This window comes from Acomys russatus, chromosome 7 (assembly GCF_903995435.1).
Source record: "Acomys russatus chromosome 7, mAcoRus1.1, whole genome shotgun sequence".
Classification (NCBI taxonomy): Eukaryota; Metazoa; Chordata; class Mammalia; order Rodentia; family Muridae; genus Acomys; species Acomys russatus.
Genome location: NC_067143.1, coordinates 68,003,665 through 68,018,599, shown reverse-complemented (window position 1 = coordinate 68,018,599; position 14,935 = coordinate 68,003,665). Strand labels below are relative to the sequence as shown.

Below are 14,935 nucleotides of genomic sequence, written 5' to 3'. Positions count from 1 at the left end.
TTGCCTCAGGAAACAAATCTAGGAAGGAAAAAATATTCTGAAAGAAGCTACAAGAGGCGACAGGCACAGGGACTCAATGGCCTCTAAGGTGCCCCTAGTTCAGCTGTGTCCGGTGGATTTGCCCTTAGACTTCTCAGCTAAGGAGTCCATGAGTTCTTTTATGCTTAAGCATGATTGAATTTGGCTTCTGTTAGGAACGCCAGGGAACACATATTGGAAATTCATATGGAGACACATGTGGAAAGATAAAACTCCCCCTTCCCAGCTGACCTGCCCTCCTCTAACTGCCCCTGCTTCCTACAGCTGTCATTGCGCAGTCATCACTGCTGCTCGCCCTCTGCCATCACCTAGTTCAGACTTGTATCATCTTGCCTGGGTTGTAATAATAGCTTTCCCAATGACCTCCCTGACTTGGGGCTTGTTTACTCTATGCTCAAAGACAGACAGACAGACAGACAGACAGACAGACGGACGGACGGACGGACGGACAGACAGACACAAACACACACACAGACACACACAGACAGACATACACACACACACACACACACACACACACAGATAGACACACAGACACACACACAGATACACAGACATACAGACACATACCTCTGCCAAAAGTCTTTTCCACTACACACTACCCTCTTCTTCCTCAGTCTCTGGCCTCTCCACTCACTGCCTCACTACAGTCTGAGAACGGCTCGCAGTTCCCACACTCCAAGCTAAACCAACATGTGCTTCTTGAAGGGGAGCTTTATCCGCTGTACCAGTGGAACATGGGCAGACCATGGAAGCTTGTAGACTGAATTTCAGGAGAATGCTTTAAAAAAAAAAAATAGAGAGAGCATAGTGCATCAAACAACAGAAAAATTAACTACCTGGAGATGCAGTTGTCAAAATATTTAAGCAAATGGAAATACAGTAAATTTATCTTTATTTTTCTTTCTCCTGGATTTTTGTTACTTATTTATTTTACACTAAGTTTTGAAATGATAATATAATGACGTCATTCTCCCCGCTTCTTCCTCTATCCAAACCCTCCTTGCTCCCTTTCAAATCCATGCCTTCTTCATTAGTTGCTGTTACATGCATATATGTATACGCACAAACATCCCTGAACATAAACTGCTCTGCCTGCATGTTACTCATATGTATGTTTTCAGGGCCGACCATCTGGTATTGATAACCAATTGGTGAGCTCTTCCCTGGAAGAGGCTGTCTCTCCTGCTCCCAACTTTCCTCAGTTACCTGAGGTCATTGCGTAGGGCTGAGGCCTCACGGTCTTTCCCCTGCCCAGCTCAGCATGTCTACAGCTGTTATCATCGTTCTGCTTGTGTTAAGCAGGCATGCTGGCAACATGGCAAACCATGTAGGTATGGCTTCTGACATCCCCAGTAGACACAGTCTCACACCAAACTGCCCGATCCTCTGGCTCTCACAAACTTTCCACCTCCTCGTCCACAAAGTTCCCTGAGCCTTAGGTGCAGGAGGTGCTTTATAGATGGATCTGCTGGGTCTGAGTGTCATAACTGTATTTTGATCAGCTGTGATTTTTCTGTAATGGTCTCTGTCTGTTGCAGAGAGAAGTGTCCTAGCTCAGGAGTGAGAACCGTGAGAACTACACTTATCTGTGGGTATAAGGACAAGTATCTAGACTGTTGTTATCTTCCCGATTCCCGAGTCAGGATGTCACCACATAGCACAGGCTGGCCTGGAATGCCTAACTCCCTTGCCTCGGCCTCTTGTGTGTTTGGGATTATAAGCATGTGCCATCAAACCCAGCCTTTATCTGTTTGCATATTGATACATTCAATGCAAAAATCTGGTGATGGGCCTGATAACTATTGCAATTTGCAAGCTATAAAGAGTCCAAACATGGGCTCTGTCGATATAAAGGCATTTGATGCCTGACAACCTGAGTTCCATCAGTAGAAGGAAAGAATAGATACCTGAAAGTGGTCCTCTGACCCCTGCATGACCTCCTGTGGGCATATATGTGCCTGCCTCCATCCATCACACACACATAATAAATAAATAAATAAATAAATAAATAAATAAATAAATAAATAAATTTGATTAAAAAGAAAATTATAAATAAAAAAGTACAAATGGAATTCCAAGGGTCTAAGCAGCTATGAGGCAGTACAAGTCTACCCCTTGGTGCAGTGCTGGTTTGCTGTCTGCCTTTGTAATGGAAACAGTAGGATTTGGCAAGGGATGAGTGAGAATGGAGAAGTAAATCTTGCCCCATGGACATTTCTCCATGGATCCCTGAAATCAAGCACCATTGGCCTCTAGAACAATCTCCCTGTCTGCAATCAATGGGATTAAGTTCAATGACACCCTTCAAGGAAGCCTTCTCTGGCCTTCTTGATTAGAGCCCCTGCACTGTACCCCTGGGATTCCCCTTGTCACTCCACTAGTCACATGTAGTTCTGTTTGTCCATCATGAACAAAGGTGTCATCTGTCTCAATGAAACACACACAACCCTGGCTTGAGCCCAGGTGATGTCTCAGAGCTGGGCTGCAAGTGCCTGTGAAGGACAGGGAGATGGTCAACAGGCCATAGGACCCTGGAATCTAGCCTTGGAGTGACCGTGCCCACTCACCAGGTGAAGGCCTTAAGCCATCCTCTGGTTGACTCTTTCATCTGGGCCTGGAGTGGCCATGAGCACCTGGCTGTTACTGGGAAATAGGCCAGCTTGATCCTTCTTTTACTGGGGACAACTTGCTTTGCCCTCCAATCCAGTAGGCCAGCTTCCTCGCTTGTGAAAAGCAGATGGTGCTGTGCCAGTTTTGCAGAATTCTAAGAGGTTTAAACAAGGGTCAGTGTGATGTGCTCAGCACCCACGTGTAATAAACGTGTGACGTGAGAGTTGGAGCCATTGCTGCCCATTTACTCACTCAACAAGCACTTAAACATTTTATTAAGCACCCTTTGTGCTAGGTGCCTTGCATATAACCGAGACATTTAATAAGAACAACAAAGTAGATTAGCAGATTCTATGATTCTCTGTCTGTCTGTCTGTCTGTCTGTCTGTCTGTCTGTCTCTCTCTCTCTCTCTCTCCCTCTCTCTCTCTCCTTGGTTACATGAGGAGTTTGAGGCAAGCCTGGGGTACACAGTGGGACCTTGCCTACAAGGACCAGAGAGAAGGGTTAAGGAAAGGGGTGACGAAGGTGGTGACGGTGGTGAGGGAGAAGGAGGTGGGGAGAGAAGAGGGCAAAGGAGAAAGGAGAGGGGAGAAGGGACCAGATGAGAGGAGGGAACAGATAGCCATGTGTTAAGTTTGCTCCTAGAAGCTCATCTCCCTTCTCCCTAGAATAGAGCATTATGTGATCATCAGCCACAATGGTTAGGGGAAGGAGTCAAGTTTATGCTTCCTAAGTCTGGATCCTAGCCCCTGGAACCCATACGCCCTCTAGACAAGTTTCTTTACCTCTATAAGCATTGCCTCCCTCCACCTCACTCTCTCAGAAGAGGGATAGTGAAGGAATCTGCTTCAAGTTTATCTGAAAATTAACATGTTGGCAAGGGTCAAAGATGGGTCTTGAAATGAGCTTGGGTTAGCTGGGCACAGGAATGCATGCTTGTAACCCCAGACTTTGAGGTGGAGACAGTAGGATGTAGAGTCTGAGGCCAGCCTGGGCTATATAGAGTTGATGTCGAATTTTAATAATAATTATTTAAATTAGGTATTAATATTAATAGGAACAGCTAGCAAACTCCCCTGACCCCTTCCCATCTCTCCAAGGAGTACTCTCCCTCTGTGAAGTTCCTCTCCACAAGGGAGACATCAGATAAACACAGGTAAATACCCTAGTGTGGTTCAGCCTGCCAAGTGTGAGGAGGGCAGTCGGTGCCTTGGGGAGTTAGCCTTACCTGTCTGCACCTCAGTCTCCCCACGGATCTTTAAACAGGGGCTCAACCCAGCCCAGGGGACAGAATCTGCAGCAACAAGTGGCCACTTTGCTGGGGCCTAGGCTGCTCTAGGCTCTGTAGTAGAGACATGTGGGGCAGGCTGGTAAGATGCTCTGGAAACATGGACTTGTCCACCCCGTTATCCACACTCAGTGTATTCTCTCTGAAGAGAAACAGAAACATTTTATTCAAAGGGCCCCAAAGACAAAGCGCTAGTCCACCAAAACACAGCTTGGAGAACCATAGTTGGTTTACTTACAGGTATGTGGGTGACGCCCAAAGCAGTGTGTCATTGAAAAACAAATCTCACTTTCCCTTTGCTGCATTTATGGAGGACACACACACACACACACACACACACACACACACACACACACACACACACACACACCATCTGGCTTCAACTAACCTTTCACAGTCTTTACATACGCTAGCATCTCAGAAGACAGCGAGGCTTCATGCAATTAGGGCAGAATTACATGGAAGTGGCTGGAAAGTGCTAGAAAGAGCAGCCAGAATCCTCCCCAATTCCTCTGTCTGTAAGGGAAGGCTAACAGTCAACAAGACCTTCCTTGGGTTCTCTCACAAACAGCACAGCTGCTCTGACGAAGGCTCAGAGGATTGAGTTACTCAGCATCTCTCACGCTGTGCTACAAATGTCCCAGTGTTGTGTACATTACATACTTAATTACTTGCATATTTCTTTACTCATTTATCTCCCCTGGAAGCTAGGCTGGGCAGAAATTTGACCCCATTTTTATTGGTGAAAAGACAGGGACTCCAAGAGGTTGATATGACAAGCTTGATGAGTTGGTGAGCAGCGACACCAGCTGCCGGACATGGAAAATAGAAATCCGAGAAGGGCCACGTTCCACCTCAAGTCCCTTGCTAGAGGGTTGCACTGAGTTCGGTGGCCTTGCGACGGAGACCCTGGCCTAGGAGATGTGCTAGCAATCTTCCAGTGCGAGGGCTCAGCCCCACGGGCGAAGCCAACCGGCGCCGACAGGTCCTGGACACGGGGGTGGGGGGGGGGGGGGGGTGGGGTGGGATCCAGGTTTGCCCTCGGGGTAGAATAACGCCCTAGGTACGGCCAGTCGCTGGGTGGCGCTGCGAGGCCGCCCTGCGCCAGACCTGTTGCGTCCTAGGCTCCAGCCACGCAGGTTAGGGTAAAGGGGCCCACGCATAACCGAGCGAGGGTGAGCATTTTCCCTGCCACTGCACTGCCCTGGGGGCTGCCAAATCCACCCTAAATAGGTGGCGCCAGTCCTTCAGCCTCTTCACACGCCACAGCCTCGTTCTAGGCGCATCGGGTGAGGCTGGTATAAAACTTTCGCCAAGGCTTGGGGAGAGGGCAAATGGAGGGGACCCTCCAACTTCAGACCCTACAGCCGGCTGCTTGGTGACACCTTCGCCTCGCAGTCGCCCGGAAGCCCTGCTGTCGATCTGGCAGTGGATAGGTGCCACTCCAGTGCCTGCCCGCAGCACTGACCGGGGCACCGCCCCCGCCCACCCCTTTGCGGTCCCCATCCTCCTCCCCCGCCTCCCGCGCTCGGGCCCCGGCGTCGCCAGCCCTGCCTGTGCCGGGGTCGCCGCAGTCCCCGCGGCTCGCCCGGGGCTCCCTGGCCAGGCGCCCCAGCCTTATCGCAACCTGGGAGCACTCCTAGGTGAGGGTGTGGGTGCTGACCCACCAGAAGCCGAAGCAAGGAACCTCGGGGCATCCCGGTTCTGCGTTCCAGGGAAGCGGCCCCGCAGGGCTGGACAAGGACGGGGCGGCCGGCGGAGGGGCAGGCGCCGCTCATCAGCCACGCCAGTCACGTCTGGGGCCGCCCGGTCGCCCACTGGTGTCTTGCAGGCTGGCTGTGCCACCTCACCGGGGCAAAGGGGCTGTGGCGACGCCATGCCCCGGCAGGAGTGAGTGAGCGCGGGCGAAGATGGCGTACATCCAGGTAGGACCGTGACTGGGGGCGACGGCCAGGGGATACCGGGGACCGCGCCCCCTCCGGCAGGAGCACGCGACTCGGGAGTGCGCACCACCCAGCTCCTACAAACTTACTGGGGGGGAACCCCCCCACACACACAAAACAACGGGTGCCCCAGAGCAGGCACCTGTGCATGTAGTGGAGACAGGACAGGGGACCCTAGATCTCAGTGTGGAGGGCCCTGCGTGGGACCTGCACCCTCGCGCTCGCCTCCCTGGAAGGGGAGACCGTGGGGTGACTTTGCACACATACACCCAGTCCTCCTAGCACCCACCCCAGGGGAGGGCCAGCGGGAGGGCGGCCCAGGGCGCGCCAGCCACCCGGGCCCGCCAGCGCCCGTTGCCGTGGTGACGGTTCGGGCTAATTGGCCGGTGGAGCCAGCTGGAGGCAGCTGTTCAGACCTGGAGGGACAAGGACATCGTTTGCCCGGGCACTGGGTGTAGAGGGGTGGGGACATTCAGAGGCCAGAACACACTGGTGAAGGAGATAGGGACGGTTACTTTAGTCAGTTGGGGTCCGAGAAGTACAGGACCCCCGCCCCCATCCCTCCCACCGAACACCCCCAAGACTCCTAGAACGAGAGAATTTCCAAGTTAACACACACACACACACACACACACACACACACACACACACACACACACACACACACACACACACACAAACACACTTCCTCCCGCCATTCGGAGGGGACCGGAGTGGATGGACTAGACTGCTTGGCAAAGAAACCCCGATTCTTTACAAACTGCAAAGTGGTAGCAGGTCATCGCCAAGGTCAGGACGGTCAGACACCCACCCACCCCCACCAGGAGGAGCTTCAGGCTTCTAGGGCTGCCTGCTAGCTGGAGGGGAGGGAGAGGGAAGCTGAGTGGCTCCTGGGTCCAGGGACTCAAGCTCTTGTCCCCCAGTCTCAGCTTGGAGATGAGGTGGACTGGGGACTGCAGATCCCCTTAGAACTTTTCGGCTCCCTTATCCCAGCTCCTCAGACACCTGTCACCTGGTGGGTCCTGACCTTCTCCCTCTGGCTATGACCCCCAGGAATGGCTTGTTTTTTTGTGGATTGCTGAAGTCCTGATTTCAAGTTCAATGAAGGTCACACTCACTGTACATCTACTGTGTCCTGAGAGTTGCTGGGATACTTTTTCAATAGTTGCTCAGTGACACACGGTTGACATTAATTGTGGAACAGCATTGATGACATGGGTCCCAGTCCCTGCCCCCTCTGATGCCAGAGAGAGTGAGCAGAGAACAGTGAACAGGCTTTCATGGTTCTTCATTGAATTACATGCTTTTTTCTTCTTCTGAGGCAGGGGGGAGGGTCTTGCTATGTAGCCCAGGCTAGCCTACAATTCTCATGTCTTCTGGGTGCTGGGATTACAGTGGCAGGTCACGGTGCTCAGCTACCTAAACCATGTTTTGGCAGAGGAGTGAAGTCACTCGCCAAGGTCACACAACTACTTAGCAGTCGGGGTAGGATCTAAACTGTAGGCTGAGAGGAAGATATGTAAGCCAAGCATCTCAGTGGTCCTGGCTTCCCTCTTAGAAGAAAGCCTTTGAACTTCTACTGAACACAGAGAGCAGTATTCTTTTTCTTCTGTCACAACTTTTCAATTGGGAAAACAGTACCAAAGCAAGCACAGAGGGAGATCAGAAAGTGGGCGTGGCTACACACCCACAAAGCTTTGTTTGTTTTGGTCAGTGAGTTTCAGAGACTTCCTGAGAATCCTTCTCTGCTGGAAGGATGTGTACCAGCCTGCTTGAGTGAGCTGGAGTCTGCTGACCTCTGTGTGGGATGCCTGGGATTTTTTTTTTTTTTTTTTTTTTTTTTTTTACGATTCCTGGTATCAGAAGAGTGAGGCCAGAGGATGGAATGGGGCAGGATGAAGCCCCTTTGTCCCTGCCTTGGGTTGCTCCTGAGCCACCATCTTGTACCCCCAAAAAGCTATACACCACCAGGGGAGCTTAGGGTGGCTTTTCTTTGTTCACCGTGGCTGTATAAAAGGATCTCTTGTGACCTCTCCCGTCCTGAGAACACACTCTGAAGTTGCTAGAATGACATAGGTGCTTAGAAAGCATTACTTTCCATCAAGCTTTTCACTTTGTGGTAGTTCGGGCGGGGGGACCTGGAGGACTGGGGAGGACCCCACACACCAGGGCATGTGTGACAGACAGGGAACGGTGTTGTGAGTGAGTTTTCTGCTTTCACCACGTGGGACTTGGGGATTTGACTTAGGTCAGTGAGCCATCTCATGTGCCCTCACTTGTTCGTTTAGGGTTTTGTTTTTGAGACAAGGTCTTGCTGCATAGTCCAGGCTAGCCTTGAATTCACAACCTCCCTGCCTCAGACTCCTGAAGACACACACACACACACACACACACACACACACACACACACACACACACCCCACTATGCTCAGATTACAGCGAAGATCTTCAAGGCCTTTCTCATGCAAGCCCCACAAAGGCACTTTCAATGGCTTGATTATGCCAGGGCAGTTCTTGATGCCCAGGTGTAACCACAAGGTGTTGTCTCAGAAGCCACAAGTCGATTTTGAGGTTGGGAGCCACATAGCATTTTCACATTGAGGGTCTTGTCTCATCAAAAGAAGTGACCCAGGCTTAGAGCCCACCTACCTCCCAACTTACTACATCCTACACTCTGTGACCACTTACCTTACTCTGTGCCTGGTTGAGTTTGGGGTTTGGGGTTGGGGGGAGGGGAATCTGTGATTAGCGCCTTTAAGTGCTTTCCCACGAGACAGCCCATGACACTTGAATGAGCTTGCGTTTTAAAAGTTAGTAGGCCCTCCTCCACCTGTGCTGTTATTAATCTGTTTTTCCCCCTGGAGTTGGACTCTTTTTGACTGGTGTTCAGATCCCCAGCACCCACGTGAAAGATGAATATGGTGGTGTGTTACCTTAGTGTGGGGGTTGAGCCGGGAGAGGGGACAGGAGGGTCCCTGCAGCTCACTGGCCAGCCAGCCTAGATGAGCTCCAGAGTCCTGGCCTTGTATCAATAAATAAATAAATAAATAAGGTTCAGAGTAACTGAGGAAGACACCTGACAGTGACCTCTATCCTCCATGTAGGCACACGTATATGCATGCGCACAAGCACTCACAGGAATATGTTCACATGCCACACACGTGCATGTGTATATACACACATATGCAGTGACAAAAGTTAACTCTCTTTTTTATTAATTTACAAAAAAAAAAAAAAAATCAAGTCGGGCATGACAATGCATACCATATGATCCCAGGACTTGCAGAAGGATGAGGAGTTTCAGGCTAAGCCTGGGCCACAAACTTATACTCTGTCTCGAAACAGCCAGCAAGCAACCAAGCATACACAAGGCCAGCAAAGGAAACTGCCGACCATGGGCAAAGGGAGCCCAAGATCACGTGATGTAAGCAGAAGGCAGCTGGAAAAATAAACAGAAGGGGAATGCTACAGTATTAAATCTGAGCTGGAGCGGGCTATCTCCAGCCTTAGAGGACTTCCTTGCTTTGTTTACAAGGAAGGATCAGAATGAGCAAGAGCCGGAAAGATGGTAGTTAACACCTGGGAACAAACCCAGACTGCCTCCTCTCTACTGGCTCCCTGTGCACCCCAAAGCCCTGGTTTGGGCTGCGCCTCCCTTATTGTCTAGAATTTGTCCTGAGCTCATCAGCTGGATTTGACACCTGCCTGGTGGTATTCAGTTTTGAATACAAAATCCTGGGGCTGTAAAGATGGCTCAGCTGGCGAAGTTGCTCACCACAAAGTCTTATGACCTGAATTTACTTGATCCTTGGAACCAGGTGAAGGAAGTAGAGGATGGACTCTGGAGTCGCCCTCTGACCTCCACATGGGTGCCGTGGATGTGTGTGAACACACACCCTCGCGCGCGCACACAGACACACACAGGCACACACACACACTCACAAAAGAAATGTAATAATTAAAAGAAAAAGAAAAGAAATCCTGGCTCCATAGAGGAGCCCTTCCAGAAAAAAGAGGAGGGAGTCTGGGGCTTGGGGACCTGTGAGAAGAAGATGGGGTAGGGGTGGGACCACCCCAGGGAGGGAGGACCTGCTCCTGGCTTCCTTCCAGCCCCTCCCCCATTTGTGGGTGGTCAAAGGATGCTCTCCGCCAGCAGGATTGGATCAGGATTGGAAGGTAGGGCCCTGGCAGGGGCGGGGGAGCCGGCCTGTCAGCTTAGCTAATCAGGGTCCTCTGGGCTGGCTTCCGGCTATTTCAGTCTGGGAAGGTTTGCGAGTCCCCTGAAGTGTGGCTGAGCAGCATGACGGTCTATCCACCCGCTCTGATTCATAACAGCACACGGTGCACGTCAAATGGAAAAGCTTGTACTTCCCGTTTATTCGCTGTTAGTTAACCAAGAGGCTCCCAGCAGCCCTGCAAACATAGCCATACCTTGGTAGTAAACTCAGCTCCCCTCCCCAGAATGGTGAGTGCAAAAGACTGCAGGGTGTTGCTTTCTGTTGTTTTTGTCTTGCTGTTCTTTGAGTTGCTGGAATATTGCTAAACTGGTCTTGTGTGTGTGTCTCTCTCTCTCTCTTTCTCTCTATACCCTCTCTGCCCCTCACCCTGGCTTCACCGTGGCTCTCTAAAAGGGCAGCTGGAACCACTGAACGAGGTGGGTTAATACAATCATCTGTTTGGTCTGGATTCTAATCAAATGCTTGCCTTTCCGTTTGGAGTCTGGTGTGGGGCTGGGGCATGACTGAGTACTGAGTCACGGGATCTTAACAAGGGTACAATTTCTATTCCTTTTTTTTTTTTTTTAACCAAAAGGGAGACCCTGGCAAAAGAGACATCACTGGGCAGACAACAGCATGTGTGTCCCAACTCAACTGGACTTCCCCAGTTTAATTGCATGTCCCTGGGGCTGTTTCCCCCCCCCAAGTATCTTTTTTTTTTCTTTTGCCAGGAGAGAACCCTATGTTTTGTGTGTTTGAGAACATATTGTCTGGCCCTCTCCATGTTGTAATATCCGCCCACCTGTCAGGAAAGGCACGCTCATAAACTACAAAGGCAAACACCTGCAAGTGTTTTGCTTGCTCGAAAGGCTGAAGTCACTTCTGTTTGCCATCTTGTGCCCACAGTGCATAAATAGGAGATGGGGGAAATTTACTTTCCTCTCCTACCAGCAACTCTGCTCTGGGGTGCCTATTTATCATAGGTGGGGCAATCCCAGATGGGCTGCTTGTAACTTGGGGTGTTGTCTCTCCTCTCTCATGGCCCCTCCCCCCCCCCTTCCGCAATGGCCCTAGGGCTTTCTTTCTAGAATCTCTGATGTGTTGCTGTGCGGATGGACTTGTCAACACTGTTGCCAGAGGTGCTATGAGTCCAGCTGCTGCCAGTCCAGCGAGGATGAAGTGGAGATCTTGGGACCTTTCCCTGCCCAGACTCCTCCATGGCTGTGAGTAAATCTATCTCTCAGCAGCAGCAGCAGCAGCAGCAGCAGCTCCACTGGAGGGCAGGCATGGGTGGGGTATAGGCTGAGTTTCCATGGACATAGCCAAGAAGGGCTTCTCTGGGCCCCCTCATTCTGTGGGCCAGCTGGTAGCACCAGCTGGCGGTGAGGCTACTGCTCAGCCATCCTCACACTGAGCTTCTGAGATGCTAGCCGGGGGATGCTAATCATGGGGACACTGTAAGTAGCCTTAGTATCCAAGCAGGAAAAAAAATTTTAAAAGGCCTGTGTTCTTTTTGAAGAACTTTTGGAAAGCAACAGCCTTCAAAGGAGGACCAGTGTGTAAGTGTCCCCTTCCCAGGCAGCATGGCTGACTGTCCTAATGCTCAACCCCAGGCCTGCACCAAGTAGATGCTCAGTGAAGCTTCGCCGCTAGCACCTGCCTTGTGCTGCCTTTTGGCTGACCTGAACAAGGCCTGTATACCTTGGGACCATAGGCAGGGATGCCCAACCAAGCCCATCCTGCCTCCAGTGCTGTTGGTGCTTGCTCTGGCTTTTTCCCCCTCAGTTTATTTCTAATCCCCTCCTGCACCGGCACACAACATCTCCATCTGCCAGTCGCTCAGATATTTTGGGAACGCAATTTTTGAAGCTCAGCCACATGTCTGATCCACCTCTATGTGGCAGGGAGAGGGATGTGGTCAGAGACTGGGGAGGAGCCAGGAGACCAGGGTTGGGAAAGACCTTGAAATAATCAGCAACAGCTGCTGGGGACTCTGGGAGAGAGGCCCAGAGAGGAGATGGTGCTGGGTACAAACAGAACACCGGGGTACCACTTGGAACTATCTCAGCAAAATCTTGAGCTGAAATTGCAAGAGTCTCTGGAGGCCCCATCTTTCCTCTTGGTTGGAGGTCAGGCCATGCACACTCCTCTTAGAAGCAAGTTTCAGATGTTCCCAGAATACAGTGGCTTCATGTCAGCCTGTGTGAGGAGTTCAAGTTCAGTTTCTACTGTAGCTTTCTAACCTGTTGGCCCTAGGAAAGTTGCTTGACTTTTCTGAGCCTTGGTTTCCCATCTGTAAAGTGGGGTGACAAAAAAAATTTGTAGTTGCCACACAAGTCTGATGAATTTGTGTTTAGAAAAGTACTTAAGAGTGCTTGAGATTTCACTGATGGTTAAAAGTGGAATGTTTGTTTGTTTGTTTGTTTAGACAGGGTCTCACTATGTAGCCTTGGCTGGCCTGGAACTCTCTTATAACCCAGGCTAACCTTGGACTTGCAAAGATCTGTCTGCTTCTGCCTCCTGGGTTCTGGGATTAAAAGCATGGGCCATCATGTCTTGCTTTTTTTTTTAAGAAAGGGTCTCATGTAGCCCAGGCTGGCCTTGAACTTGCTATGCAGCCAAAAATGACCTTGAACTTCTGATCTTTGTGCATCTACCTCCTAAGTGCTGGATATTGTCCACTATACACAGGACTACGCACGCTGGGTGAACATTCCACCAACTGAGCATGTCCCCAGTCTTATGAGTGTAATTTTTAAAAACCCTGGTTATCTTTGATTTCCTTAACTAGAGCATGAGAATAGTAAAATATTTTGTTTTATAGGGCTGTAGTTAAGAGTAAATAAAGAAGGCTAGCCATACTAATGCATGCCTTTAGGCCCAGAACTAGGGAGGTGGAGGAAAGAGGATTGTGAGTTCAAGACCAGCCTTAGCTACATAGTGAGACCCTGTCTCAAAGGCTGAACGTGAATGAGCTGCCTTCAGAACGCATTTATCCCCGGAGCAAGAGCTCCATAAGCGTTCGATCTCTCTGTCGTTGTGGGATGTCCTCAGAAATCCCCGCAGTCATCTTAAGGGCATGGTTTGTCTTTAAGCTGTGGCCTGACTCAGAAGGCAGGCCCAGAGCTGAGATGGGAGAGACAGTCGCATTTCGTAGGGCCCTTATAGCAGAGTGGCTCAGGCCACTTGGATCCTTAGAGCCACATGTCTTAGTCACGCAGAAGAATAGCTGTTAGCCAGGTACAGTGTCACACCTGTATTCCCAGTCCTGAAGATGGAACAGGAAGATCGTGAGTCTCAGGCCAGCCTGGGCCGCACAGCGATGCTCTGTCTCAGAAACTCAAGGGCTAGGGACAGAGCTCAGTGCTTGCAGCATGAGTGAGGCTCAAGGTTTGATTCTCAAATTGGAGACAAAGCAGAAAGGAGAAAACATCCAAACAGACTCACACGTGCATATGCATAAACGTGTGAGTGTGTGCATGTATACAATTTGAAAAGCCTGTTGACCATCTGACAAAGCTATAGGAAGAAATGGAAAATGCCATGATCCAGCCGTCATCATGAGAAGTGAGACTCAGATTCCTTGGCAGTTGTTCCTCATCCTCCTTCATCTTTGGTGTATGGTGTGTGCACGCATGTGTACATCTTGTGAGTGCATGTGGAGGTCACGGGACAACCCCAAGTTTTTCACCTTCTACCTCTTACTGTTCCCCACCGCATACTCCAGGTTAGCTGGCCTCTGTCCTTCTGAGAAGTTCTACTTATATTACAGTAGGAATGCTGGTTGTCAGGGGATCTGAACTCAGGTCCTCAACATGATATGGCAAGCATTACCTGCTGAACCATCTCCCCAGGCCAGTAGTTATTTCTTTGAGTACACACTGAATGGCGGGTCACTGTCAACTTTGTGAGGTTAGACTTTTCAATTTTATCTGTGGCGTAAGACAGGTGTGGGAGGCAGGTTGCCTCCTACGTCACACTTTATGCTGTGACATTACACACTGCACCATCTGGAGCTGGACAGTCTGCATTGTGAGCAGCTGTATGTGACCTTCCTGCTTCCCGGGATGAGCTGGGCTCCCCCAGACCTGAGTAGCACCTCACTGATTTTTGGCATTCTACACAGTATAGAACAGGACTCTGCACCAGGGGTGTGTGTGTGTGTGTGTGTGTGTGTGTGTGTGTGTGTGTGTGTGGTGTGGGGGGTGTTGTGGGGAGGTGGGTTCAATCATTCAAACAGCAGATCTGCAGCTTGCGGTTTCTCCAGATTTGTTTTCCAAGTGGGCAGTTGCATGTTATCAAACAGACAGGAAGTGTAAATGGCGAGTGCTTGGGCTGCACAACGCTGTTCCTGCCGTGACATCTGGGGCCCATCTCCACATAGTGACGTGTGGTGAATGAGCCAGCGCCCCTGTGTGTTCTGTGTGAGGTCTCTGGGGATGCTACATGTGTCATATGGGCAGGCGAGGATCCTAGTGACTGTGCTGTGTACCTGGCTCTGTTGAAGCAGGTCCCAGGTGGAGGGTCCTTATGGGAGAGTGGATGAAAGCCAAGTTGTTCATATGTCCAACACACCTATATGGAGTGCCTACTGTGTGCGTGCCTCTTGTGGGTTGCACAGGAGATCCCTAGCTGTGGAAGGGAGCATGTGTCTAGACTGGAGCATAGCCGGGATCCCCTAGGATGCCATGGCTCATCAACAGGCGAATCAGCTCCCATCACAAGCTTGCATGTCCCATCTGCAAGAGAGTGAGTTTGTAACAGCTGGCTGCAGGGTCGATTGCCCAGAGACGCCTGAGACGGTGCTCAGTGCTTGTAGGCACCATTGGTGCTG

General features: G+C 50.7%; 1 protein-coding gene across 6 annotated transcripts in view; it reads left to right on the top strand.

Moving 5' to 3' along the window:
- Positions 1–5,483: 5,483 nt before the first annotated feature.
- Positions 5,484–14,935, top strand: part of Syt17 (synaptotagmin 17) — a 62,735-nt gene continuing 53,283 nt past the window's right edge. Inside the window, exons 1-3 of one of the 6 annotated variants that reach the window (XM_051149283.1) lie at positions 5,484–5,866; positions 10,521–10,538; positions 11,176–11,324. In XM_051149283.1, coding sequence (XP_051005240.1) covers positions 5,852–5,866; positions 10,521–10,538; positions 11,176–11,324 — 182 coding nt within the window. In that variant the 5' untranslated portion in view covers positions 5,484–5,851. Of the gene's footprint in view, positions 5,867–10,180; positions 10,350–10,515; positions 10,539–11,175; positions 11,325–14,935 lie in introns of those variants that run through there. The other 5 variants (XM_051149287.1, XM_051149284.1, XM_051149288.1 and 2 more) reach the window with 5 other exon arrangements.